Consider the following 25,322-nt stretch of genomic DNA (forward strand, 5'->3'; position numbering starts at 1 on the left):
GTCCTTTAAATCCTGTGAACAAAGCAAGCTTAAATCAGCTTCTGCATCATTAAGGCTTTGCACGACATTGCGTACGGGTCGCGATTCTTGATCTTTGTGCCGCGGCCGCATAGAGGGCGCCATTGTGACAGACCCAGAACAAGGCGAAAGAAGTGAACGTCGATTGCAGAGACTCAATCATTGTGATCGCATTCGTGCACAATCAGCATGCCGTTCGCGCAGTCCATTGGTCAGACACATAGAAGAGTGCGGCAGGCGCGACCCGACTACTCGGCAACCGGCGCCACCGAGCTACACCGGTCAAGTGCCTGACTGAGTGCCCTCTGCGCCCACGCATCGACTGACAACAAAAGCTAGGCAAATGTGGGAATCTGGTTCAAATAACCCTCATAAGCGCTGAACGTGCAACAGAGGCTCAGTTGTTGGACGTATCCTGTCCTGCCATATTCGGTAATCGCCGAGGCAGCGTAAATGAAGGGCACGTGCATGCACAATGTAATCACACTCAGTGATGTCACATTTTGATCCGCCGTCGCGCCTTGCGCACAACCAATGCAATAGCGGCAGGGACACGGTCTCTATGGACTGTATTTACCGCAATCTGTCGGTCTTTCTTTTCAATCTGAATCGCAGGTATGACCTTTGTTCTTGGTTTCTTTGAACCTCGTTCTTTGGTAACCAATGCGTTTGAGGCTGTCCTCGAGTGCTGCCTTTACCTTCCTTCGTGCATTTATATGCCGCCGCACCCATCCACTCGTCATTATTTGCGGCCCTTCCCAGTCCTCCATCAGGCAGGGAAGCCACTGAAGCATGATGACTGGCTGGAAATACTGCGACCTCGCAGATGTTCTCGAGCGCACGCGGGCAGAGTTGGCGAACAGTGAGAATCACCTTATATCCCCAGTACGCCTCTCTTCATCTCTGATTTTACGGTCAGCAAGACAAAACCTACAGGACACAGAGTCAATCTCCTCCGCCGTATCACGCCTAAAGGTGCTTCTTGAGGTAGGCCTTACCGTACTTCGACCGGCCAAGAGCTCGATCCTCACTACATTTGTAGGACTGCCAGCGACAGGCCTCTAAACTGAATGTCAAGCCCCCGTCGTCGCCGATAGATCTCTGCGACGACTCGGAAGGGAGCTCAGACGTGGCTGGGAACGGCCCGCGCGTGCAGGACGTTGTCCGACAGGTGCGCGCATTGAAGGCCAGTGGAAGAGCAATCCCATGTCATGGTGCCTTGCTCATCGCTTCTAGGCGGAACTCGCGGAGCTACAGGTACGCAGCGTAACTATCTATCATTCGTCGTCTCAACGTGTGCTAGGGGGATATCGAAACAAATGCGGAGAATAAACGCGCACTCACAGCCTCCATGGGCATACTTTCAGCGGAGAAAGCTGAACTCCAGCTCAATCAGCGAGTCTACCTTCATGAAATATCCATTAGCGAGAAGCAGGGCGAACTTATGGAAGAGGGACGGCAGGTTCGTTCTGTGTTCCCGGCATATTCTCTCGCTTGACGAATTACAGCTGCTGGCCGACAAACTCGCCACCAGCACCCATCTCCTGGAAAGCGCTCAGGCAGAGCTTCGGAAAGTGTACTGTGAAATTTCTGAGACGACTGTGGGCGCAAGGGTAAGTATAAGGCGCATGATTGGTCTATGCCGTTTCTCACCATCTCGCACACATAGAAAGCACTGCAGCTGGCTAAGAAGCGATGGCGCGACTCTGTTCGAAGTGAATCGCTAGAGCGACTTCACGACGAGCAGCGTGCGCTACAGGATGAAGCGTTGGGATATCAGCGCCAACGCGACAATGTGAGGTCATGCGTCCGAACTCATTTCCGCTTGCCTGACATCGTCAAGGAGCGTGCAGGACTTGATCATAAAATTGCGGAAAACAAGAAACATATATATGTACGCAAAGCCACGATCCCGTATGTGCGTCGCTCACGCTCTATGGCGATTTGATAGGAGCTGCATGAGCAGATCAAGGTATGCGTCTCGATTTTCTCACCAGTCAACGTACTGAAAAGTGCATGAATTTTCCAGGGGCACATGCTGCAAGACTTTGGACGAGGCGACGAAACCCTCGAAGTGCGTATCAGAATGCTCAAGGAACCTTTGCTGCGCTTAGACCCGGGTCAGTTGTCTTCCTCCGTTGTACCTATTCAAGATCTCACGCATCTCACGCTTGTTTCTGAGCCAGATGTACATTCGGTCATCGAGACGGGCAATGGGGTGAGGAATCAAGCAACCTTTTGTTCCTTCTTCTTATTGGATACAGCCTTCGGCGGAAGGAGGGCTTGACTCCGCACGCAGGTTGACGAACATGGCGAGCATGATCATCTACACAGCGAAGAGCAATGCCTTACAGTCACTTCAGGACTCGGCCGAAGACACCCATATGGAGGATGCATGCAATCAGCGTCCACCGCTGCGCCCATTGGCTCGGTCGTTAGGTACCACTCTGCTCAAGGAGGCGAGGATTTACGATCAACTCATGCGATCTAAGCTTTCATCACCGCAAGTATGCCATGCAGTTATCTCTTTAGACTTCCTTCTGACCGTCACCTAAGTGTTCCCGCAAATCAAGCGCTTCCGCGAAAAAAGGAAACCCGCGTGGGCAGCACCGATCGTCCGCTCATCGCCACACACCTTACTCGGCTAATTATGTACGCTTATTCTCGAGTTTCCCTTGTCTGACCCTGATTCATGCCTCGTCTAGCACCGGCGCGATTCTTGCAAAGCTTTCGCAGATTTCGACGCTCCGGATGGCCAGTCTTTCCGCTCAGCAGGGCGAGGGCAACTGCCCCCGGTCGGAAAACAGGTTCGCCAACGAGTTTCGCCTGATCCCGACGAGGACGTCAATAAGAACATCAACGTTGAGTACAATGACCTTCTCACCAAACTGTACTGAATTGGACGCAGCGACTCATATTCCGAGTGTTTACCGGTGCCTTCAACGTCCGCTTCTTCGACGATATCAGCAGCCTACAAGGCGTCAGCCTTGAAGTCCTCTCCGACTTCAGAAAAGATCCAGTGCGGTGCGGACCGAGTCTGCACAATCTTCGGCTCGATACGACATCCCGTGACTCGTCTGGATCTCTGAAGGCGGCGGCCTGGAACATAGTGGGTCGTGTATCTGTCTGAGGCGTACATTCCTAAGTGCTTATTTCTGATAGCTAGCTCAAGAACGTATTTGCGACGCCGTCATGCGCGGCATTGTCAGTGATACCGACGGCTCCCTCGAGTCTTTTATAGGGCATACGATCAGGCAAAAAGTCGGTAGGCGGTTCGACCGACTCTATAGGGACATCGCAGATGCGACTCCGAAGGGTGACGAGTCGCCCGACGATGCCGCCAATAGGATGCGTTCGCAACGAGCAGACCGTAACCGACATTACCTGTCCACCGTAACTCGTCAGCATGTATGTTGTCTCTACTTTGTATGTTTTCTCTCACTGACGCACAGCCACCTTTACAACAGAAACTGAGAAGACGCAAGCAGATAGCGAGCGCCATGTCACAGGCAGCTGCGTCTTATCAGGACAAAGAAGATCGTGAACGCTGGTCCGCCATCTCCCGCGTCCTTGACGAACTCAAGAACGACGGAATGTCCGATGAAGAGAGCGACAACGAGGAAATAGAGCTTTCCGGTGGAGTCGTGTCGGAGGAGCGTTATCGGAAGGTCCTGGAGATGGAGTGGCGTCATCCAGCACTTCGTTGCATATTGGACGAGGTCGACGAGGCCGCAAAGCAATCCCCGGACGTTTTTGACGTTCAGTCGGCGAAAAACGCAAGGCGACGGGTTCGTGTTGCACAGCAGAGCCAGAGAGGCCCTCCCCTGGAGCTCAATAGGACGTTGTTCAACCCTGCGTACCTCGAGAAGATCGGACCCGCAGGTGAAATTGCCTTGAAGGTTGTGGAGGGAACAAACTTCGAGTTCAGAGAAGCACCTGAGGGTCAGAATTCGGAGCGGAAATGATGTTCGAGCGGGAGTGAAGGCACATTGAAACATTGTCATTAGCATGGTATGGGCATACGGCAGCACTTGACACGCTAACGTATAACTGGGCCTTCAATCAGGGCCAATATGCCATCGGCGCGAGGTCTGTCTATGTAATCCCGCCTCATCCTTAAGGCCTTCTGCACGAAGTAGTCAAGCGCGTGCGGTGGATCTCGGGCTGTTAGACCTAGTTGATGGTGGGTGTCGCCAGTGCCATAGTGCTCGAGAGTAGTACGGTATAATACGATCAGATAGACGATGGCGCGAACAGCCTGGCTCGCATCATCACGCGGTAGCGTTGTTCACGAGGCAATTCCCAAAGCCCGGGCATGGAGATGCGTATCGTGAGGTCGATACCGAAGCAGCATCGGAGATTGCCTCACGCACATGCGATACTGAGACTGTCTCGTGGTTGAAAGGTCAGTGGGCGTTTTGCCTCGTTCAAGAAGCTCCCCACAATTCCCCTGAATCATTCTCCGCGAAGTCGAACACATCCTGCCCCACCAAAGCACTCGCCGGGAGAAGACCCGAGCGTGGAGCGCCGACGTCGCCGTTGGGTCCAGGGGCATTCAGGGAGCGCCCTCCACCCACAAACGATTATCTAACCGCTGCTGGGTCCGATAGTGCATGCTATCCCTCGAATATCAACACCACTGGCAGCAGTCACCGGTTCCATCGACTCGCTCGAAGCTCGCCCGCGACGCGGATCGCGGTGTGCGCGAAGACAAGGTCCGAGGATCCGGATTTGAAGCAGTCGCGCGATGCCTTCACGAGCTCGCGCAGGAGGTCGATGATCACGGGCTCGACGATATCGAGCGTCCGAGGATGCACAGCAATGAGGATCGACGCTGTCAAGTCCAGCCGGAAGAGCTCCTCGAGACGCCGCCAGTCTGTCGCGAGCGGGTGCTGAAAAGTCGCAGGACGCGGGAGCAGGCGCGTGAGCAGCAGCAGAACAGGGATATGGAGGTGGACAAGCAGGTTATGGTTATCCCGGCCAATGAGGCGCGCAGGTGCGAGCAGCACCTCCCTGGACGTCGATACAGGCGCCCCCGGCCCAATTGCTCGACAAGTCGGCCGCAGCAGCGAATAGAAGTGCGGCGTGGGGGAGGCGCTCGCCGCCAACGGCTGGCGGTTCACCAGGACCTCCGGCCAGATGCATTGCAGTGAGCGTCGGATCGTACGCCTCCTCGCCCCACCCGCCTATCGCCGTCTCGCGTAACGGTAGCGTACTCTCCGCCTGATGTCGTCCGCCATTTTCACGACCACCAGCAGCATCGTGGGAGGAGGAGCTCTCCTTCATCAGCATGAGCAGGAACTGACAGAACATGACGAGCGCCGCACCGCGTGTGAGCAGCGAGTCAAACGTCCAAGCTGGCGAGATGCCCGCGGGATCATCGTGCTCATGCCCCGCGCGACGGGGATGACAAGGGACTGGTGATGTTGCACGACGACCCGACGGGGCGCGCGCGAATCGGAGGGCGTGCGAGGAGGCGGACCGGCTGTCGTCGGAGCCGTGCGCGTAGCGTGGGCGGTGGGCGTAAGTAGAAGTAGCGTTGGTCCAGGGTCATCGCAGGCCTGCCCCGTCCGAGTTGAACAGCCGCACGGCCACCAGCTTCGCAGCAGCCGACTCGTCGTTGACAAAGTCGAGGATCGACGTCGTGTTGATCTTCGGGTTGCAGAGATCGCTCCCGTTGGGTAAGGTGATCGTCGAAGCACCGGCGGCTCCAAACAGTGGGTGAGGGGCACGAGCTCACGTCTGAGCAGCAAACGGTCGAATAGCAGACGAATATTCTACAGAACAGTGCGTAAATGTGTTGTATGGAGGTCCCAAGGTCAGCTTCGTCGCATAGCAACGCAAGCTGAAGGTCGCTCCGAGGTCCAGCATTCTTGAGGACCCGCTGGCGGTCACTGTTGACCATCGTGATCGATTGAGACGTTGGTCAATCGTGGATATCTTGTCCGCGTTGTCGGACAAGCGCAGGGGCGGGCGCAAGTTGACGAGCGGGGGGAGGAGATCGCCGAGAGGGCCGGTAGCGAGTCAAGCGCAGATGAGCTACGCTGATCACGGTCCGGTGCGCTGAGGAAGTGCACGTTAGAGCGAGCCTCGACGCGGACGAGCCCGGATTCACGCACTCATTTGCACGACGGGCCGCCATCGATGCGGTCGGTCGTCCTACGCATGGGAGCTGATCACACGGAAGAGCGGCAACCCGGTCCTGGCGCCAGCGGGAGAGACGGATCTTCTCAAGGGCGGTAGGCCAGCCGTGACTGACGCTCGCGAGACCACGCCAGCACGGACGCGGCGCATCCCCAGCATGACGCCGAGGCTTCTGGGAGATGTCCGACGCGTCGACCGAGCCCGGGAGCGAGCGAGAAGGAGCCAAACATTGCAGAAGCCGGGAGGGAGGCGCCGACCTGTCAGAGCCTGCTTGTTCGTCAGCGATGGTAGAAAGAAGGAGATGCAGAGTACGCACCTGCGACCCTCGCCTCATCGCGCCCTGCCTGCGCGGGTCAGCGTGGCGACGACTTCAAGCCGCTGGTCGCAAGCGGCACGGTGCCCCGAAGGAGGACGCATGTCCAGCAACGACGGCGAGACAGCTGTTCGTGCGTGAGCGTGGTCGAGAGAGAACGCAGGCAGGCGCTCACCTAATCTCACTGCCGTCGATCGTCCACGCCCCACGGAAGCCCCAGACGCCGGAGATGCGAGCGGCGCTGCATGCGCTGTGCTTTGTTGAAGAAAGCAAGGAAGGGGGAGCTTGGAAAACCGTACCTCTGAGCCAGGGAGCTGGGACATCATGGGGGAAGGGTCGAGGAGGCCGACCGACGGCATCTGCCGTCCGCAAGTGGCGTGCCGCGCCCTCGGCACCATCAAGGCGATTACTATGTATGGTAGGCTGGCTGTGTCCGCCGCGTCGCCGTCAGTTCGAATCTCGACGTTCAGGCCTTTCGACGTGCACGCACGCCCCGACAGGCGGGAGACACCACACAGTCCTCCTAGCTCATCAGTGCCCCACCCGATGGTTGCACCTCCAGGTGCTGTTCCTCAGTCTTCAGACCCTCGCCTCTTCCGCGGCATCTGCCGTCCGCATGTGGCGTGCCGCGCCCTCGGCACCATCAAGGCGATTACTATGTATGGTAGGCTGGCTGTGTCCGCCGCGTCGCCGTCAGTTCGAATCTCGCCGTTCAGGCCTTTCGACGTGCACGCACGCCCCGACAGGCGGGAGACACCACGCAGTCCTCCTAGCTCATCAGTGCCCCACCCGATGGTTGCACCTCCAGGTGCTGTTCCTCAGTCTTCAGACCCTCGCCTCTTCCGCGGCATCTGCCGTCCGCATGTGGCGTGCCGCGCCCTCGGCACCATCAAGGCGATTACTATGTATGGTAGGCTGGCTGTGTCCGCCGCGTCGCCGTCAGCTCGAAACTCACTGTTCGGGCGCACGTACGCCCGCAAACTTTCGTTCCAGAGCAATCGTCATCGAAAAGGAGACCTGTGACACACAAACGACATTCAATTTCCCCTACGGACCTGCTCATGCTATAACAGGTGCACGCTGCACATTGTCGTCAGGCCTGACCGACAGCCACATCGCGGTAGTTGGTACTGGGGAAGTAGTCTTCAACGTTGATCTCTTCGTAATCGGGGAGACCTTCGCTTTCTTCCTCGATCCCCGCATCGAATAACTCGCCACCAAGCTCTGAACGTGAAGGGTATAGGTCTTCAGTAAAGGATTAGTTCTGTGTCCACACTGCATGCAACCCGGCTTACCCAAGGAATCAGCCTGCCGTCGCCACATATCAAGGCGGTCCCACGTCTCACACTCTATCATGTTATACATCAGTCCACTCCCGTACGGGTAAGCACGACGCGGAAGACGCACCGAGCCTCAGGGTTACCACCGGCGTTATCCCAGCGTACTCTTGCATGCGATCCCTGACCTTCTCACGTACAGCCTCTGGCCAGTCACGGGGTGGCCCAATAACGAGCATATCCGGCGTCAAAACTCTTCGCACTGCGAACAAGAACTCGACGATACACTGGGACGGCAGTGCTTCCTGTACAAACTGCGCCCAGAACTCTCGTTCTATGGTCTGGTCGAGACCATACACGTCTTGCCACCGATCGTGTTGGCGGCTAGGAGCAGTAGCAAAGGACTTGCTCAGAAGGACGGATACCTTGACCTCCAAAGTAAGCAGACGTATCGGAGCGTTTGTGTGTACTGTAAGGCCACGCATCAGTCTCTCTACAGCGCGAAGCTGCGCAGAGCGATCATCTCCGTCTTCGTCCATCGAAACTCGTAGCTCCCGGAGACAGGGAAAACTGACGTTGTAGGTGAGCGGCATCAATTTGGCCATGATACCGAGAGGTTGATCGGCTTTCCCTAAGAGGTCGTTCAGCCACATCATTGACCATCGTCATGCGCGACGCTTACCCATGATGACCATGGCCATAAGCGGGTCCAAATGCAGTCGCGTCAGGGTGCTTTGCGAGGCAGCGAGCAAGTGATCGAGTGGGGCCGAGGAGCGAATGAGGAAGTGACGAATCAAGCGTAAGGTCCTCAACGCTGGGAAATGATTTCCGGGCGTCAGACCTTCGATTAAGCTTAATTCTATGCCTTCCCTGAAGATCAGCTCTTCTAGATGAGGCCAACTACATGACGGGTCTGCCACGATTATCCCGCCAGTAGTCCAAGCACGTCCATTGATCATGAGGAGCTTGCGCAAATTGGGAGCTAGCAACAGCGCAGATATCAGTTCCCGTCTGCTCATATGATCAAGATCCAGAGCGAGGTATTGCACATTAGGGGCTGCACGAAGCCATAGGACCAAAGCCAGATATTCATCCCCTGGAGCATCGATGTAGATGCCAGGCGCAAATATCAGAGTCTTTAGAAAGGGCAGGCCAGAGATGAAGAGCATGGTCGTAAGAGAGCAAGGCAGATCACGAAGCTCGACAGTACGCGCTGCGGGGAGGACTGAACGGAGTGCGTGTATAGAGCGTTGATCGTCGTATTCCACTGTGATTCTGTCGAATAGAACGGGAATCCCAATCCTGCGGAGGGATGAAGATGATGAGGCAAGCTGACAGGCAGTGGCGCGATCTGCGTTCGTCAAGATTATGGTCCATAGTTCTGGGAACAGATCGACAGGCGGGGGGTCTACTCGCTCATAAGCTAGCGATATTCCTCAGGAAATAGTGGTACTCACTAGCCGTCATCGTACAGAGACGATGATGAACAGAGACGATGATGATTCGTTAAAGAGAATCTATCAGCCTTTCAATACTCGCCTGTCAGGGAACCGGGCCGTACAAACCGAACTAATCTAATCTGCTTATCGGCTTTCCCACACTTTACTCTGCCTTACATATGCCGTCGGGCCGCAGCATCTACCATCTTACCTCCCATATTTGTCCCTACCGAGGCAGCTACAACGCGCGTATCCACATACGCAGTCTGTGTGGCATCGCCTGCTCGCTCGTCCGTCCGGCGCGCTATCTCAGCTCATGTCACTGGGACGAAAGACTTGACAATTGGCGCTAAGGATCGGGACCGGCGATTCCGCCCTCAGTGACGGAAGAATAGGTGGCGGTTGTGCTCACGCGACAACGGTGCAGCGGATGGTCAGCGCACCACCGGCGCAGAGGACGGCGAACGTCGCACCCCTCTTGGCAATCAGACGGTGATGGACCCTGCTGCGGTCCCTAATAATGCGACGCAAACTCTCGATATTGCGTGTCAGGGTGTGCAATATTCTGTAGGTCTCTTAGGCCTTCTTCCTTTCTTCCCACCCACCATCATGTCGTTTCCTCGTCGCGGTCCTTCCCCCTCGTCTCCGTATATGCTACGGATAGCTCTCTTTTATTCATCATCATTCTCGGTAGCGCCCTCTCCCGTTTCAATGTCTCGATCAAAACCGACATAAATCCCGTCGTATCACACCCACAGACCTGATTCGCGGTGCGCTTTTCCTCTCCTGATCTCGACTCCCCTCCGTTCATCGATGCCGTCAATCCCCGAGCTCACACACCCTTGCGCACGTCTTTGCCTACACCGTGGACGAGGCTGCCGGTGTTCGCATGAAGTGTCGGGTCACGCCATCAACGAGCACTCGCTCTTCTGGCCCCGTATTTGTGTGCGAATGGCGCGCCCTTACCAGGCCCTTACATCAGATGTCGTATTCCATGTTACCCCCTATGTCACAATCGTTGATGACCGGCGAAGTGCAGGGATGTCGTGCGCTATGCACAGCACCCTTCGCTTCGACCTTTGTCGCCGCCTCGGCATGCCATCAACGCTTATCGGAACTATGTCTTATCTATCTTATACTGATTGCCTCTTACCGCGCGCATCATTTGACCGTGGGTTTGTGCACCAAGGCCGCTGCTGTGCACGCGCGTAGAACATCATGTCTGTCTAATTACCTTGCCTTGCAAGCAGCGCGGCAGGTCGTTTCTCCGATACAGTATGCTGCAGGAGAAACGAAGATCGCCGTCCCAATCTACCGGTATGAAGTCATCCAAAGCCCTTTGAAGGACAAAGCATGCTTGGGAGTGCGTCTGGGTGCTAGTGAGCGCTCGCTACAAAGCAAGACACGCCGCCCTCACCTAAACATAACCCAAAGGGTTATGGAAACGCATGCAGCGAAACCGCCGCCCTCGGTGAGCGTAACGCTGTTTCCAGCGGCATCTACCAATAGGCAGGTCTTGTGCCCGCGGCCGGGAAATGCGGATCTTTTACGAAGAGTCAAGGCTGACGGTCTCGCTTGTTTCTGCGCGCGGCTGGCGCGGGGGGGGGGGGATGCCGCGAGCATGGCCTCGTGTACGGGGTTCGCGTATTGGAAGCCGCCGTGTTTGCCCCTTTATCTCCTTCCACTGTCGTCCACTGTCACATTAAAGCGTGCCTCGCGGCATCGGAGCCGAGTGTTGTCTGAAAGCGATGGTGAAAATTCCCTTCCATTGTCGTTCACTGTCACATTAAGGACGCGTGCCCCGCGACATCGGGGACGAGGTTGCCTGCAAGCGATGATGGAAAACACACTTCTTTTGGAGGCTCACCTTCCATGAATCTAAACAGTACCTGTCGACTCCGATGCCTTTCGCCCATTAGACCCCAAAGAGTTCAAAGGGCATCTATGGACATTTAAGTCATGCTCCGAGCGCTTGCCCATCCACTGACCCTCCTCGTACAATGCCCACATATCAAACCCCGCTGCCCAAGTCCAGGACGGTCAGCGACAATTTCATCTAGGTCTCGCGATGCTGAGTTGTATGACAGCTATATAGCAAAGGCGTACGCGCGCTCTTGTATCCTTGCCTTGAAGATCGAGGAAAAGGGGTCGTTCTCTCGTATCAAGGAGATAGACGACGTCCAAATCGCCGTTATCTCTATGCGGCAGATGAGCTCGGGTTTCGACGACAGCAGAGCTACGTACACGACATCATCGTCAATATCGCGGTCGGCGGTCGGCGGTACCGTTTCCGCGTCTTCTTCAAGAGACATAAAGCCCTTCCCGAGAACCAGGCCATTAAAGCGCTTCCCGGAGCGACGGTGACATTCGACGGTGACGTCGTGCTTGCTGCGATCGGACCAAGAGTCGCCATTCGCAACATGGGTCCTAGGGCTGAGCGAGCGGCCGCCGATATAGCCATTTGCAAGTATGTCTTACTGGCCATGTTGCAGAGCATGCACTGATTGATTTACGTTGATGAAGACTCGCGCGTAGACTCGGTCCTTTCCGAACCCGTAGACGATATCCGTCCGAGGTATATCTGTAGCGCCACAGCAGCTGTCGCGCATTCCGGAGTGGTGATGGAGAAAGTGTATTGACCATGTTATATCGCCTGAAAAGAATGTGATCCTAGCTGTCCTGACTTGATCTGGTGCTTCCATAGGTACACTGTTTATCAGCGCGCGTCCACGTCACATGATATGCCTGTACTCAGCTCCCGCTTTCGCGATTGGTCCATAATATTAACATCCTCAACGGTCATGAGGGTGTCTGCATCACATGTCTGGACAATCCGAGCGACTCTGGAGGCGGGACGTGCGCCTATTGTGGCGTACCCGGCTCTCCGCATCTCCTAGCTGTTCTCGCGCCCATTATTATGAACACCTCACCCTCTAGGTCATCTCGCTGCTGCTTCATCCTTCATCATATCTTTCCTCGTTCTCCACCCGTCCAACGCTGCTTTTATTCCTCCTCCTCATCTAACGCGTGCACAACCGTCAGAGTTGCGTCCCGAAGGCAGCGAGACTGTGACTCACGTTCGCGCATCAATTCGCAGCCGCAGCCCAGGTTATTCGACAAGTTGGCGGCGTACACCATGTAGTGCGAATATCGTGTTCTTGTTGACGCGGGTACGGTAACAGTACAGAAAGGGCCAGCGAGCGGTACCGTGAAGGGACAATCCGTGGCCAGAGCCTACGTAACAACGCTCCTCAAAAGCGACCCCCATTTCCGTGTATCGCCCATGACGCCAAGAGGAATACGCGGACTCTGCGGCCATCTCCGGTGTAAACTTCACAGGGTGATTCAAACCGTGGGGTATCACAACACTGATATCTTCCGCGCCCTAAATGGACATTTCAACGCCTCTGCGCGACCCCAAGGTGAGATGTGAAGCATATCTTTATATTGAAACGGGAGAGTGCGTTACCAAGAATGATGATGGACACAAGAGAGCTATCCGTAGCATATACGGAGACGAGGGGGAAGGACCGCGACGAGGAAACGACATGATGGTGGGTGGGAAGGAAGGAAGAAGGCCGCTCGTGATCGTGCGGCCCGAACGGCCGATCGCGTGCTGATCGATCACTTCGAAGTCCACGTTTTTGTCTCGCCCGCCAGCAGCCAGCTGTAGCCAGTCGTAGAACAACATCGGATAGGCGGAGGATAGACGCCCCCCGCAAAGGGACTGTAGAACGCACATGCCCTCGCCATATCCTGTGCACTGCAGACGCGTTGGTCATGTCCGTCCCGGTGAGTTCTCCGTGTCATGCATGATGCAACCTCTGAGCACGTTCGACGATCAGCATGTACTTTTTCTGCACCTCGCAGACGAGCAACAGGCCAGCACGCGTCCGTCAGCCCCGCTCCGAGACTCGCCACGGTGCGTCAAGCGTCATCGGCTACCTCGCGTGGGCTGCTGAAGAAGCCAGCGGCGCCTGTCGTACTACAACCTGCTGCACTCCCCACTGCAACGATCCAGCCCAATCCTGACAACTCCCGCCACGCACCATCATAACTCCACATCGTTCCCTCTATCAAAATGTTGCAGCAATGCAGGCTGATGTTCTTGTAGAGGAGGCCGAAGGTGCGTGCGCCCAGTCCCATACTGAGACACCCGGCTCATATGATGTCAGTGGACGCTGCGGCGCTTCACTGGGGAGAAGCGTCGTCGCAAACGCGGCTGCTCGAATTGCCCTTCCTGAGATGCTGGTCGCCTCGGGGCGTCCGGGGAGGAATGTGATCGACATGTTCTGTCGATCGGACCAGCCCCCATTGGCTATTCGACCTTTCCCAAGACGGTCTCCGGCAACACCCATGGGATTCACGTCGACGAGAGCTCCAACGTTCAGTTCCGTAGCGAGGTCATTCACAACGCCGAGGCGGAGGTCCATTTCCACCATGTACAAGTACTTCCCGCATCACTTCCGCATAACTATGCTCATTCCTACCGCAGCACGGTCGGCGACAGTTTGCTCTTCGCCGTAAAGGCCCGCTGCCCTCGTACGCGTATTGAGGGGTGCCTCGCGCGAGGATTACGCTCGGCATATGCGCGGTAGTCGCGTTCGGTATGCCTCGGAACGATCTCACTGCCGCCATTCCACAGATGTGGTCATGGCTGTGTATGGGTAAGTTCTGGCGATCTGCGCGCTCAAAGTCGATGCTAACCGTGATACAGTCTGAGCCATACTGTGAACACGCGTGTTGGGAGCGATCTCATCCGTAGCGTTAGGTATGTGCCTAGCCAGCGTCTCACGTGCCCCCTGCTGATCCTGCAACAGTGGCGGCGAGCACAGAAGGCTCTCCGTCGCGGAGACCACCATCTCTAAGGCGCCCGCCCGATGCTGGGACATCGCTTTGCCCGTGGTCTCGACTCCGCGACGGCGCTCGAGTACATTCTCACCCTCTGTAGCCATACCGAGTTCACGGGCTCCACGCCGCTCGTCGTCATTTCCTAGGCCTCCGCGTACAATCTCTTCGACAAGGACACCCTTCTCTACGAGGGCCGCCAGATCTACTTCGGCCGCACCACCGGCGTTAAGGAGTTCTTCCTCAAGACGGGCTTCGAGTGCGCGGAGCGGCAGACCACCGATCACTTCTTAACCTCGCTCACGAACCCGGCGGAGCGCATTGTGCGCCCCGAATTTGCGAAGAGCGATCTTTATACGCCGGACGAATTTGCGCAGCGGAGGAAGGAGAGTCGCGCGCGGCAGCAGCTGCTCCGCGACATCGAGACGTACAATGCGCAGTTCCCGGTCGACGACAAGCAGTACAAGAGGTTTCAGCGCTCGTGCCGCAGTCAGCAGCCAAAGTCCTTGTACGTGAGCCATTGCAGGCATATATATGCACGCGGGTACCGATCTTGTTGCAGGAGCGTCAAGTCCTCGTACACGCTCTCCTTCGGCAGGCAGATCGGTCTTCGTGCCGAGCCAGCAGCACAGGAGCGACATGATCAACTTCTGTCACAGTATTCGGTAACTTCGTCACGGGCCTCATCATCGCGAGTGTGTCCTAACATGCAACCGAACACGGACACCTTCTACCGTCGTGGGGCTCTGCTTCAAATTGCCGGCTCGACCAAGGCTTTCGCCGGTATGTACGAGGTACGCGCTTTCTACCTTGTTCAGAGCCTGCCGTGTACTGACTTCTGATTAGATTCTGACCCTGTACGCTCAACGCCCCATCGTCGAGAAGCACTCGCCCTTTGCTCTGTATCAATGGATTTTGGAGGCCGTGGCCAGTATAATTCGTGGCCTGCCGTCAAAGATCAACTACGATCAACCTCGCGTATATCCAACCTGAGCCGCGAGGTCGGCTCGTTCTTTCTATACCTTTATCTGCACGACGACCATGACCATGATCTTCCGAACCATCACCTCTGCGAGTCGCGCGCTTTTGCAAACCATGGCCTCGGCTAGTGTCTTCATGTTGGCGCTCGCCATCTACACTAGTACGTTGTTTTTGCCGACTCTTTGGACAGTCGTGCTCACCCGGCAATCAGACTTCACCTTTCCAACGCGGGACATGATGGTCTGGTTCCGCTAGATCATCTTCCCCATTGGCCACGCCTTCGAAATCGTCCTGGTTGTAGAGTTCAAACGGCGCGTCTTCAACTGCTCAGCACGTACACATGGGTCCCGGCATCGTGAACCTGTCCGGCGAGGACTTTGTCTGCGCAACGACGGGTGCCGTGCCGGGATCTACTATCGTCTATGGCATGGGCTACGTCAGCATGACCTATAACTATCATCGCTCGCTCGTCTGGCGCAACTTCGGTATTTCCATCGGCTTCATGGTGTTCTTCTGCGGGACGAATTTTCTCGCGACTGAGAAGATTGCGGCTGCGAAGCCTGAGGTACGACGACCAACAACTACCAATCTTCTCATGTGTGCTCACTGTTTTTCAGGGTAAAGTCCTTGAGTTGCAGAGGAGCCGTCTTTCTAAGCGCCGTAGCCAGCACGTCGACGACGCGGCTGGCGGCGCGAAGTTCACGGAGGACAACAGCGTCGGCTCGGACTACACCGTGGCCGTCATTCAGCCCTTCGCCGAGATCTTTCACCGGCACGACGTCTGCTCCGACATCAAGAATGAGAAGGAGGACCGCCGCCTGGTCGATAACGTCTGTTGGGTTAAGCCCGACACGCGACCGTTGTAGGTCTTTACGCCTCTCGTCATTGGGCGGCGTTAGTGACGAATTCTTGCGCCGAATGTGGCGTCAAGGGGTTATGGGCGCGGTAGATGCTCTGGATCTGCAGAAGACTCAGAGACAGAGGGGCAGCGGCTGACAATTGTGGCCCTGTGATCGGCGTGGTCGGTCTCCCGGAGCCCGCACTCGGATGTGGTCTGAAGGCCGGAGCGCGCTCAAGACGCCTAATGCGTCAAGGTGAATGCGCTTCCTGTTGTCTCGCCACCGCCTCCTATCCTGCGACCGGCTGTTGGGCGTTCGGTGCTATCCTTTTCGTAGACCTGCCTTTGCGCCAACCCTCCGCAAGTGGTGTGCTGGACGCACCCAAGGTCGATCGTAGCACACTGCGTGTCCTCCGGGTCGGCGGGCAACCTGTTTGGCGAGCCTTCAAGGGATAGCGGGTGAAGCGGGATGGCTAAGCGGGGGTATGGAAGCTGGAGAAGCGAAGGGCGCGTAGATGGGGAGGCGAAGAGGGTGGGGGCGATGGGGGCGATATCGGAGGGCGAGGTGGAGTACGATACGTCGCAGAGTGCACGTGCGAGCGCTTCGTGGTGCGCGTCGCTCCTCTCAAGCGCGAGTATCCTTTCTCCACGTATCGTTCCCACTCGAAAAGCAGTGCTTTGCCAACATATCCTACCTAGTTGTCCAGACGTCCCATCGTGCCTTCTGCCCAAGGGCTGAATACCCTGAGTATGACACGGCTCTCATATTGCTCTGGAGTTCATTCCAAATGGCTCACGCTCGCTCAAAGTCATCAAAATGTTTCGGGGCTGCTGTCGTGGAGGGCGTTCAATCAAAATGCGCATATTACCTTGCCTTGCAAGGTCTCTCCCCGTCCTTATTGAAGCCTGATATTTCGCAGGCACAATCAAAAGGTCAACAGCGCTCAATAAATGACCGAATGCTCAGTGCTAGAGCCGCAAGCCAGGTCGAGAACCGGCGTAGCCGGAGCTTCCTCTAGTCTTTCCCACCCTTAATTGACCCCATCAATTTGTACGGTGCTCTTGGACAACAACTGTAAAGTCACGCGCGCCACACGCGCGCAACGAGAGTCCAGTCCACAAGCCCAGCCCACGATCCCAGGCGCAAGGCAAGGTTAGAACCGGCGAAGCCGGAGCTTCCTCTGGTCATTCCGTTACACTAGCAGTTTTCGAGCCATACATATCCGATATTGTTCACGAGCCCGACTCCTCGGGCTTGACACCCCCACTGCTCTCTTTGAGCTGAGCCAGCTCTGCCTTCTGCTTCAGGCGAGCGGTATTGTTCTGTAGATAGTGCAGACGGCTACTGGCGAAGGCGCGAATAGGCCAACGGTCCTGAAAGTCGTTGCCGAACTCCGGGAAGAGCTTGAGCGCCTGTCATAGTCGCGTCCATTAGTAGGCCTATACTCGTGCAAGTATCTTACCTCCTCGTCAAAGACTTCTAGACGTGCCGAGGTTTGCTTGGTCACAGGACGCGATGTGTCCAGGAAGGAATCCACCAACTGGTTCATGGAGCGCTGCGATGTACTTGAGCGTCTCGTAAGTGACACAGTATAACGCTGCTTACCCGAACTGCATTGTAGCGGTCGGAGGGCCAGCCCAAGGCCTCCTTCAGATTGTAACCACCGTTGCCCGGCTTCCCGGGCTCACCCCGAGGCCTTCGAATGCGACGTCCATCGGTCGGAAGAGGGTCTGTGGATTGGCTAGGGGCAGGGGTAGAGCCGCCGCGGCTTTGAAGTGCAGACATCTGAGCGGGAGCTCGGGCAAATGGGACGGGTTCATGTCCATGATCGATGCCGTTGTTGTGTGCTGGGCCAACAACAGGAGTGCCGGTCTTCCATCCGTCGGGGCTGGCACGCTGCGGCGCGATTGAGACCGGAGGTGAGGCGCCACTCCAACGCAAGCGCTCGTCCTCGTCCGACCCTTCGCTCTCCGACCCAGAATCGCTGCTTCCATCGGTATCATCGACGACCAGACCAGCTCGTCCGCCCTCGGAAGGCTCTATAGCGGAGGGGCCCGATGAGTGAGCTGGCGCATAGGGTTCATCAAGTCGGTGGGACGAGGTACTGATGTTGACTTCAACGCTAACAGGGAGCGGGCGACGGTCAGCGGTGTCGTAAAACTGGTTTTTCACGACGACCTCGACGTGTTGCTTGAGGCGTCCGTAAGAAGCGGAGAGCATGGTGAACTGGTGAACTGGGAACCACGGATGCTGTCTGCGGTTTATAAAGCAGACCAAGACCGACGCGAAGATCCTTGCCTTTGCGTCGAACGGATGAATGGGCTTTTGAAATCTTGACCTTGGAGCGATGCAAGTAATGCTTTCAAGTAGACCACTAAAAGGCCACGTCAAAGCGAGAACAAAAGCCTGCTGGGGCTTTGGAGTACAATGGCGCAACGCGATGCGAACAATCATGTGAAGGAAGACGATGCTATGCACGTACCAGGCGCTTTATTTCAAGGTAAAGGGAGCAATTATGGTCATTCCATGGCCCCATCACTCTCGAAGGCCATTGTAGGGCTTCATGGCCAGACTCCATTGTCCATTGTCGCTGAAAGAGAGTGAGCGTCCATACGTCGCCCCTTGGCTGTCCTCATTTGGAATGTCGTGGGAACTGACCGCCACAAAATAGTTGGGAGTCCTTGTTCGATCCTGGTCGTTGACGTTGCGCGGTTCTTTTTGACCTAAGCACAGGCGCACTGTACCTTCGCAGCACATTGATGCAGACAATATTAGCATTGAATCTCAGGCATATATAGTGATTGTCCGTGCTACGGGTCTCCCTCCCTTCATAGAACATTACCGCCTGCGGTACGCCCACCCTTTCTTGAGGACTATTATCATAGCTGTGGCAAAGTTGGCATGCTCCCTTCGATTCGATGCCGTGGACACTCGATGATTTGGCACGATCACGGTACATCTACGAAGACGCAGGTGCGTTGAGTAAGTCCAGCTCACTAAGTGATCTGCCTGAACAACTACCTGAAGTAGTTCAGCGTCCTCTCGTACTCGCGCCCAATGCCGATCGGATTGGCCATTGATTCCCAATGGATGCTCACTCATCCAATCGCGCATGCAGTGATCCCTGCCTCGACGGATCAGTTCTATGGTGCCGAGCGAGAAAGTATCGACGAACCGTGCGGTGTTTTTCTGCGAGAGCTTGGCGGGTTTGTCGGCGTTCAGTTTCGCCTTGCCCGCTACTACGTCCTTACGGGCAAAATCTTGGTATGGCTATGGCGTGGACAGTCAGACTCTCGTTCACTCGTAGTGATGGATTGTCTTACTTTGAGAAGGCCAGCGTGGGCTCGTATATTCCTCCAAATTGACCGTTGGTCCCCCGCGGATGGTCTCCCGACCAATCACGCAAGCAATGATCACTATGCATCGTCATTTAAGGACTACGTTGCCACTAACCGTGCCGTATTCTCATTCCGCTGTTTAGCAATTTTGTTGGTCTTTTTCTTGATTTTGACAGGCTCTTTCACAGAGCCGGCTGATTCCTCCAGTGCAGATGTCGAAGGTCCCCTATCGGCTAGAGTTGTGAGAAGCCCATGAAGCTCGCTGGGAAGTTCAATGCCAGTGTTTGACTTGACGCCGCAGGAACTCCTCGTAAGGTAGGTCAGATTAGCCTTCCTCGCGGGGTAGCAAGAGAACTCACGATGCACGATTTCCAAGGATGCATGACGGCGCGGAAGGCTGCCCAGATATAGATAGGTGAAGGCTTTCGTGAACATCGGCTTCATGGGGTGGTGCTGACGCATCAACAGAGTACGGACGACCAGGTCCCGGTCAGCCGGCGTGAATTCGGGGCCGTCTATAAGTAGGGATTGGACCGAGCGTCCCATGGCTAAAAGGACTTTCTGCCGGGATATGTGAGCAGCGTACATCGTCGAGCTCGTAGACAAACATTGACATACTTGGACGAGATATAACTCTTTCATGATCTTGTTTATGATCTCCTGGCGATGATGGGGGCGCGCCTCGGCAGACTCAAGCATCTGCGCGAATTCAGTGTTTATGAGTAACGCGGCAATATGACATGCCTTGGCTAGACTTACCCGTCGCTGCTCTAACGATACGCTGGCTTGTTCATGGTGTTCCAGGACTCGACTTAAACGGGTACACTTGCCCATGAGTAAACGTGTACCTTCAGCTGGCTAAGAATGATGCCTCAGGTGTCCCTATTCTTTATGCATCTTTCCCGATCTGCCTCAGTGCTAGTCGCCCTGTTCTGGAGCCGCTAAGAAGGTTTCTACGGCTCAGCTACGCCCATCGCACCTGAAGTTCGATAATCTCCGTCTCCTTCACACACACCGCCAGAGTCGTTCGTTCGGGCGTGATTGTGTACCTCGCAGAGGGAAGTAACAATCCTAGTGGCCGCGACTTTGAATGACTGCGATGTCAAGATGCATAGAGGCGCTTCCTGAGCTCTCGCCCGCGACATATTTTTGCCAGCGCCGCTGAGTGATTAGTCTCCCTTGGCAGCCGTCTGAGTGATATCTTACACGTGCATCGACGTGAGGCTATCAGGCACAATTGGGCGAACCGCCGGATGGTTTTAGCACGAGGAGCGATGGTGTGCCAGATCCAGAGTAGCTGGGCGGCAGAGTGAGCGCACGCACTTATGCACCGGAGGGACGTCTGAGTTGAGCCTCCACATAACAACCGGTGCCACTGCAGTTGAGCGAAGGTGGGTGGATGGAAGATATATAGGTTGGCAGGCTGCGAACTGGCGAACTAGCTTCAGCAAGCAACGATTTCCCAGAATATAAAAAGGCATGAAGCAATGTGATGCATTTGTGAATGATCTTGAAACTAACGAGTAGGCCACTTCGCACCAGAGCGGCGGTCTTGAGTCGCGCCGGCGCCGCTTCTGATGGGTCTGTTTGGGATGAACCACGTGCTATTGTGATGAATGCCGGTCGGTCACGCAAGACCAATCCGGTATCAACAACGCGATGATTATCCAGTTGATGATTGTTCCTTTCAACTTCCTTCGACCTTCCACGATTTGGTATGTCCGCGCTAAGGCTACCGTTCAGGATCATGCGATGCTCTTTGATCTTGATTCTAACGTACAATCTAGCGAACCTTGGACCGCTTTTCGGACAATGCACTCAATTTTCTTCGATCAACTACACGTGGCTTTCACTCCTACGAAGACAAAGCAGCGTAAGGTCATGCCGTCTAAGCGCAAAGGAGCATGCCCTGGGTCAAAGCGGCGCTCTTCCCCTACCGTGGCCTGCTAAATATTGAGAACGTCGTCTCTTCCCCTTCATACTTCACAGGATGCGCAGGACACCTGGCCACGATTCTTGGCGTTACGCCGACAGCGATCAAGACGGTAGATTCTACGATACCGCCGATCGCCAGCCATTCCTCGCTGGAGTCATCCGCACACCGGTCTCTCGTCGGCGAATGGCACCGTATCCAACGGTCCAGCAGAGGCAGACACTGCAACGAGTGAGCCCAGAGGCCATGGATCAAGAGATCACGACACGCATAACTCCTCAGACGTCGCACTCGCACCCGCGCACTCTCGCCGTTCAGTCGTCCATGAATTCGGTCGCAGACAGCGATTATGTACCATGCACTGGCTCCAGTCGTAACAGCACATCGGACGAAGAAGAGGAACAGCGCCGTCGTCGGACCCGACCCCTTGCAATTTCCCCATCCCTTGACAGCGATCCTGGCGCATGGGTGGACCGCGTCGCGGACGATTGTGCTGGACTCTCGGACCGACCGGCTGGCAGGGCAGTCTCGCGCGACATTGACGAAGCAGCTACGGTCACCGTCGCTCCAACGACGGTCACTAAATCCTCAGGCCGACAGTCTGCTGGGGCGGAGCTGCGCGAAGCCGACGAATTGGCCACGGGCACAGCCGCTACGACGAGGGATGAATCCCTGGACCGACAGACTGCTGGAGCAGTGCCGCACGACGTCGCCGAAGCTGCTACGGGCACCGCTGCTCCCGCCCGAAGCAGCCGAGTCATCGCTGCCCGTATGCATGTCCCTCAGAACGGCACCTATCCGGATACTGAACAGGTACACAACGAGCTTCACATCCGCGCCTCAGACGACAACCGCTCGGATCGCGATCTTGATCGAGTACCGGAGGGAAACCCTTCAACTCCACGCGAAGCCATCGTCCTGCCAGACACGAGCGAAACGCGCACGCGGAAGCCGAATGGTGAATGTGGCAAGCCTGGAAAGGGGGGGTACAATCTTCAAGATGCGCTCGGCTGGCCTGCGCACAAGTATAACAACGTCAGGGTTGGTCGCTATTCGTTCATTATCATCTGACCCACTAATATAGTCCGGCAGAAGGAGATGAATAAGCTCGTAGACCGTATACTGGATGGTACAAAGTCCCTGACTAGGCAGGAGTCGGCACGCATGGCGATACTAGAGCTGGAGGTTCGTATATCTGAGCATCGCACCGACCGCCAGAGCAAGTACTAATGTTGGGCCCCGCAGGCAATCAAAACCTTCCCCGAGTTCGATACTGATTACGAAGAACGATGGCCTATTCGTGACTTTGCTGGTAATCGTCTGCATTACCTGCAAAACCATGCAATGCGCCGTTTGCAGAAGCAAGCGCTGGATACCCTGCGCAAGGGAGACGCTACGACGAGGCCTAAGGCAAAAAAACATTGATCGCTGATATACTTACTGCTCATTGTCTACATTATCGTATGTCCGGCGCAAATGATTACGGGGATCACACGGCGATGGTAAGGTGAACCGAGTGCACCAAGGGTAACAAGAGAGACCCACCAATAGTAATCGCCTCGGGCTGCCGAGGGCGCGGCACGGCACATGCGCTCGGTAGATGCCGCGGGAGGGGCGGGCGGCTGGAGACTGGGCGACAGCACTTGGGGCTGCAGCCACCGGCTCGAGCCCGGATAAGCTAGGAAGAACGCGCGGCGGTGCCCCCTCGCCCGAGCGTGCGTGCGAGTCGAACGGCCTGAACGGTGAATTTCGGGCGGACGCCGACGCAGCGGGCACAGCCACCCTACCATACATGGTAATCGCCTCTACCATACATGGTAATCGCCTTGATGCTGCCGAGGGCGCGGCACAGCACATGCGCTCGGCAGATGCCGTCGGTCGGCCTCCTCGACCCTTCCCCCATGATGTCCCAGCTCCCTGGCTCAGAGGTACGGTTTTCCAAGCTCCCCCTTCCTTGCTTTCTTCAACGAAGCACAGCGCATGCAGCGCTGCTCGCATCTCCGGCGTCTGGGGCTTTCGTGGGGCGTGGACGATCGACGGCAGTGAGATTAGGTGAGCGCCTGCCTGCGTTCTCTCTCGACCACGCTCACGCACGAACAGCTGTCTCGCCGTCGTTGCTGGACATGCGTCTCCCCTCGGCGCACCATGTCGTCTCGCTCTGAAGTGGTCGCCGGGTTGACTCGTGCAGGCAGGGCGCGATGAGGCGAGGGTCGCAGGTGCGTACTTCGCATCTCCTTCTTTTGACCACCGCTGACCAAGATCAGGCTCCCACAGGCTGGCGCCTCCCTCCCCAGCTCCCCCTCCCGGCTCCCGCAATCTTCGGTCTATTCTGGCTCGCCCTCGGGCTCGATCGACGCGTCGGGCATCTCCCAGAAGCCTCGGCGTCATGCTGGGGATGCGCCGCGTCTGTGCTGGCGTGATCTCGCGAGCGTCAGTCACGGCTGGCCTACCGCCCTTGAGAAGATCCGTCTCTCACGCTGGCGCCAGGACCGGGGTCCCGCCGCTCCGTGCGCCCGGCTCTATGCGTAGGACGACCGACCGCATCGATGGCGGCCTGTCGTGCAAATGAGTGCGTGAATCCGGGCTCGTCCGCGTCGAGGCTCGCTCTAACGTGCACTTTCTCAGCGCACCGGACCGTGATCAGCGTAGCTCATCTGCGCTTGACTCGCCACCGGCCCTCTCGGCGATCTCCTCCCCCGCTCGTCAACTTGCGCCCCGCCCCTGCGCTTGTCCGACAACGCGGACAAGATATCCACGATAGACCAACGTCTCACTCGATCACCATGGTCAGCAGAGACCGCCAGCGGGTTCTCAAGAGTGCTCGGCCTCGGAGCGACCTCCAGCTTGCGTTGGTGTGCGACGAAGCTGATCTTGGGACTTCCATACAACACATTTACGCCTTGCTCTGTAATATCCATCTGCTATTCCACCGTTGGCTGGCTCAGACGTCTGATGAGCCCGTCCTCCTCACCCGCCGCTGAAGCCGCCAGTGCTTTGACTTTGACCACCTTGCCCATCGGCAGTGATCTCTGCAACCCGAAGGATACCACGACGTCGATCTTCGACTTTGTCAACGACGAGCCGTTCGCTGCGACGTTGGTGACCGTGCGGATGTTCAACTCTGGACGGGGCAGGCTCCCAACGACCGTCGACTAACGCTACTTTCACTTACGCCTCCCCCCTCGCCCACGCTACGTGTACGGCTCCGGCGACAGCCAGTCCGCCTCCTCGCACACCCTCCGAATCGCGCGCACCGCGTTGGGTCGTCGCCCAACGTCACCTGTCCCTTGCCATCGCCGGTTCGTGAGGCATGAGTACGATGATCCCGCGGGCGTCCTGGACGAATGTTGTCAATGCGCCACGACGACCTCGAACCTATGGATCACCATCCTCACCGTGCATATCTAGTATCACCCAGCGCCTCTAAAGTGCTTGCTCACGGCTTCCAGCACCTCTGTCGCTGAACGGAGGCAGGCGACGTTGCTCTGCGTCAGTGCAGATCTGTTGGTTCTGAAGGAGAGCTCCACGTCGTACGAAGCTGTTGGTGGTCATGAAGTTGGCGGACGACTGCGGCTGGCGCTGCTCGGCGATCCAGAAGACCATCACGCAGGCGCGTAACCTACGGTTACACAAGATGGGGTTTGGCGGGTACGGGCGAAGAGGCGTACGATCCGACGCTTGCTGCGATGCATCTGCCAGAGGTCCTGATGAACCGTCAACTGCTGGCAGCAAGGGCCTCGCTACTACTACTACTACTACTACTTGCTGCTGCGGTCGACCTGTCGCGCGATCGAGCCCGGGGCGCCTGTATCGACGTCCAGGTTGGTGGAGACCATGGTGAGTCGCCTGCGTGTTTCGTTGGCTGGGACAGCCATGGCCTGCCCGTCCACCTCCACCTCCCTGTCCTGCTGCCGCTCACGCGCCTGCTACCGCGTCTCACGAATCTTCAGCACCCGCTCGCGACGGAGTGGCGGCGTCTCGAAGACCTCTTCCGGCTGGACTCGATAGTGTCGACCCTCATTGAACTCGTGCATCCCCGAACGCTCGATGTCGCCGAGCGCGTGATCAGCGATGTCCTGCGCGAGCTCGTGAAGGCACTGTGCGACTAATTCAAGCCCCGATCCGCGGACTTCATCTTCACGCACATCGCGATCTGCATCACGGCCGAGCTTCGAGTAAGTGAAAGGAATCG

The 25,322-nt window shown here is 56.6% G+C and overlaps 10 protein-coding genes across 10 annotated transcripts; 4 read left to right on the plus strand and 6 right to left on the minus strand.

Moving 5' to 3' along the window:
* Positions 1–810: 810 nt before the first annotated feature.
* On the plus strand, positions 811–4,914 carry SCHCODRAFT_01102696 (uncharacterized protein; the record flags this gene model as incomplete). The annotated part of the gene is made up of 18 exons (XM_003028783.2): positions 811–880; positions 938–1,005; positions 1,061–1,189; positions 1,255–1,275; positions 1,322–1,480; positions 1,527–1,631; positions 1,688–1,912; positions 1,970–1,990; positions 2,048–2,236; positions 2,283–2,525; positions 2,575–2,670; positions 2,724–2,879; positions 2,927–3,127; positions 3,181–3,426; positions 3,471–3,960; positions 4,026–4,107; positions 4,158–4,201; positions 4,256–4,914. The coding sequence occupies 18 exons, from the start codon at positions 811–813 to the stop codon at positions 4,912–4,914; spliced, it is 3,204 nt and encodes a 1,067-aa protein (XP_003028829.1).
* Positions 4,915–4,989: 75 nt separating this feature from the next.
* SCHCODRAFT_02513417 (uncharacterized protein) lies at positions 4,990–5,394 on the minus strand (the record flags this gene model as incomplete). Its single annotated transcript, XM_003028464.3, has 1 exon — positions 4,990–5,394. A coding segment is annotated over one exon (405 nt), but the record flags the coding sequence as incomplete, so codon positions are not given.
* A 174-nt stretch (positions 5,395–5,568) lies between these two features.
* Positions 5,569–5,739, minus strand: SCHCODRAFT_01111164 (uncharacterized protein; the record flags this gene model as incomplete). The annotated part of the gene is made up of 1 exon (XM_050341041.1): positions 5,569–5,739. A coding segment is annotated over one exon (171 nt), but the record flags the coding sequence as incomplete, so codon positions are not given.
* Positions 5,740–7,021: 1,282 nt separating this feature from the next.
* SCHCODRAFT_01103127 (uncharacterized protein) lies at positions 7,022–7,498 on the plus strand (the record flags this gene model as incomplete). Its single annotated transcript, XM_003028782.2, has 1 exon — positions 7,022–7,498. The coding sequence occupies one exon, from the start codon at positions 7,022–7,024 to the stop codon at positions 7,496–7,498; it is 477 nt and encodes a 158-aa protein (XP_003028828.1).
* A 70-nt stretch (positions 7,499–7,568) lies between these two features.
* Positions 7,569–9,219, minus strand: SCHCODRAFT_0111778 (uncharacterized protein; the record flags this gene model as incomplete). Its single annotated transcript, XM_003028463.2, has 5 exons — positions 7,569–7,720; positions 7,771–7,824; positions 7,883–8,383; positions 8,435–9,160; positions 9,210–9,219. The coding sequence occupies 5 exons, from the start codon at positions 9,217–9,219 to the stop codon at positions 7,569–7,571; spliced, it is 1,443 nt and encodes a 480-aa protein (XP_003028509.1).
* A 2,059-nt stretch (positions 9,220–11,278) lies between these two features.
* SCHCODRAFT_02512948 (uncharacterized protein) lies at positions 11,279–12,329 on the minus strand (the record flags this gene model as incomplete). The annotated part of the gene is made up of 3 exons (XM_003028462.1): positions 11,279–11,618; positions 11,670–11,772; positions 12,269–12,329. The coding sequence occupies 3 exons, from the start codon at positions 12,327–12,329 to the stop codon at positions 11,279–11,281; spliced, it is 504 nt and encodes a 167-aa protein (XP_003028508.1).
* A 642-nt stretch (positions 12,330–12,971) lies between these two features.
* Positions 12,972–15,886, plus strand: SCHCODRAFT_02713141 (uncharacterized protein; the record flags this gene model as incomplete). Its single annotated transcript, XM_003028781.1, has 12 exons — positions 12,972–12,983; positions 13,062–13,113; positions 13,282–13,317; positions 13,500–13,733; positions 13,837–13,858; positions 13,909–13,962; positions 14,012–14,093; positions 14,189–14,547; positions 14,602–14,833; positions 14,886–15,017; positions 15,352–15,585; positions 15,638–15,886. The coding sequence occupies 12 exons, from the start codon at positions 12,972–12,974 to the stop codon at positions 15,884–15,886; spliced, it is 1,698 nt and encodes a 565-aa protein (XP_003028827.1).
* Positions 15,887–17,091: 1,205 nt separating this feature from the next.
* On the minus strand, positions 17,092–18,079 carry SCHCODRAFT_02704783 (uncharacterized protein; the record flags this gene model as incomplete). Its single annotated transcript, XM_003028461.1, has 3 exons — positions 17,092–17,271; positions 17,322–17,414; positions 17,465–18,079. The coding sequence occupies 3 exons, from the start codon at positions 18,077–18,079 to the stop codon at positions 17,092–17,094; spliced, it is 888 nt and encodes a 295-aa protein (XP_003028507.1).
* Positions 18,080–18,697: 618 nt separating this feature from the next.
* Positions 18,698–20,031, minus strand: SCHCODRAFT_02602207 (uncharacterized protein; the record flags this gene model as incomplete). The annotated part of the gene is made up of 7 exons (XM_003028460.1): positions 18,698–18,818; positions 19,035–19,129; positions 19,183–19,246; positions 19,313–19,430; positions 19,557–19,758; positions 19,816–19,896; positions 19,957–20,031. 7 exons carry the CDS (start codon positions 20,029–20,031, stop codon positions 18,698–18,700), a joined length of 756 nt encoding a protein of 251 aa, XP_003028506.1.
* Positions 20,032–20,856: 825 nt separating this feature from the next.
* On the plus strand, positions 20,857–25,239 carry SCHCODRAFT_02602208 (uncharacterized protein; the record flags this gene model as incomplete). The annotated part of the gene is made up of 11 exons (XM_003028780.1): positions 20,857–20,912; positions 21,196–22,171; positions 22,223–22,315; positions 22,731–22,925; positions 22,999–23,058; positions 23,103–23,182; positions 23,319–23,346; positions 23,405–23,637; positions 24,154–24,243; positions 24,580–24,744; positions 24,765–25,239. The coding sequence occupies 11 exons, from the start codon at positions 20,857–20,859 to the stop codon at positions 25,237–25,239; spliced, it is 2,451 nt and encodes an 816-aa protein (XP_003028826.1).
* Positions 25,240–25,322: the final 83 nt, after the last annotated feature.

This window comes from Schizophyllum commune (assembly GCF_000143185.2).
Source record: "Schizophyllum commune H4-8 unplaced genomic scaffold SCHCOscaffold_10, whole genome shotgun sequence".
Classification (NCBI taxonomy): Eukaryota; Fungi; Basidiomycota; class Agaricomycetes; order Agaricales; family Schizophyllaceae; genus Schizophyllum; species Schizophyllum commune.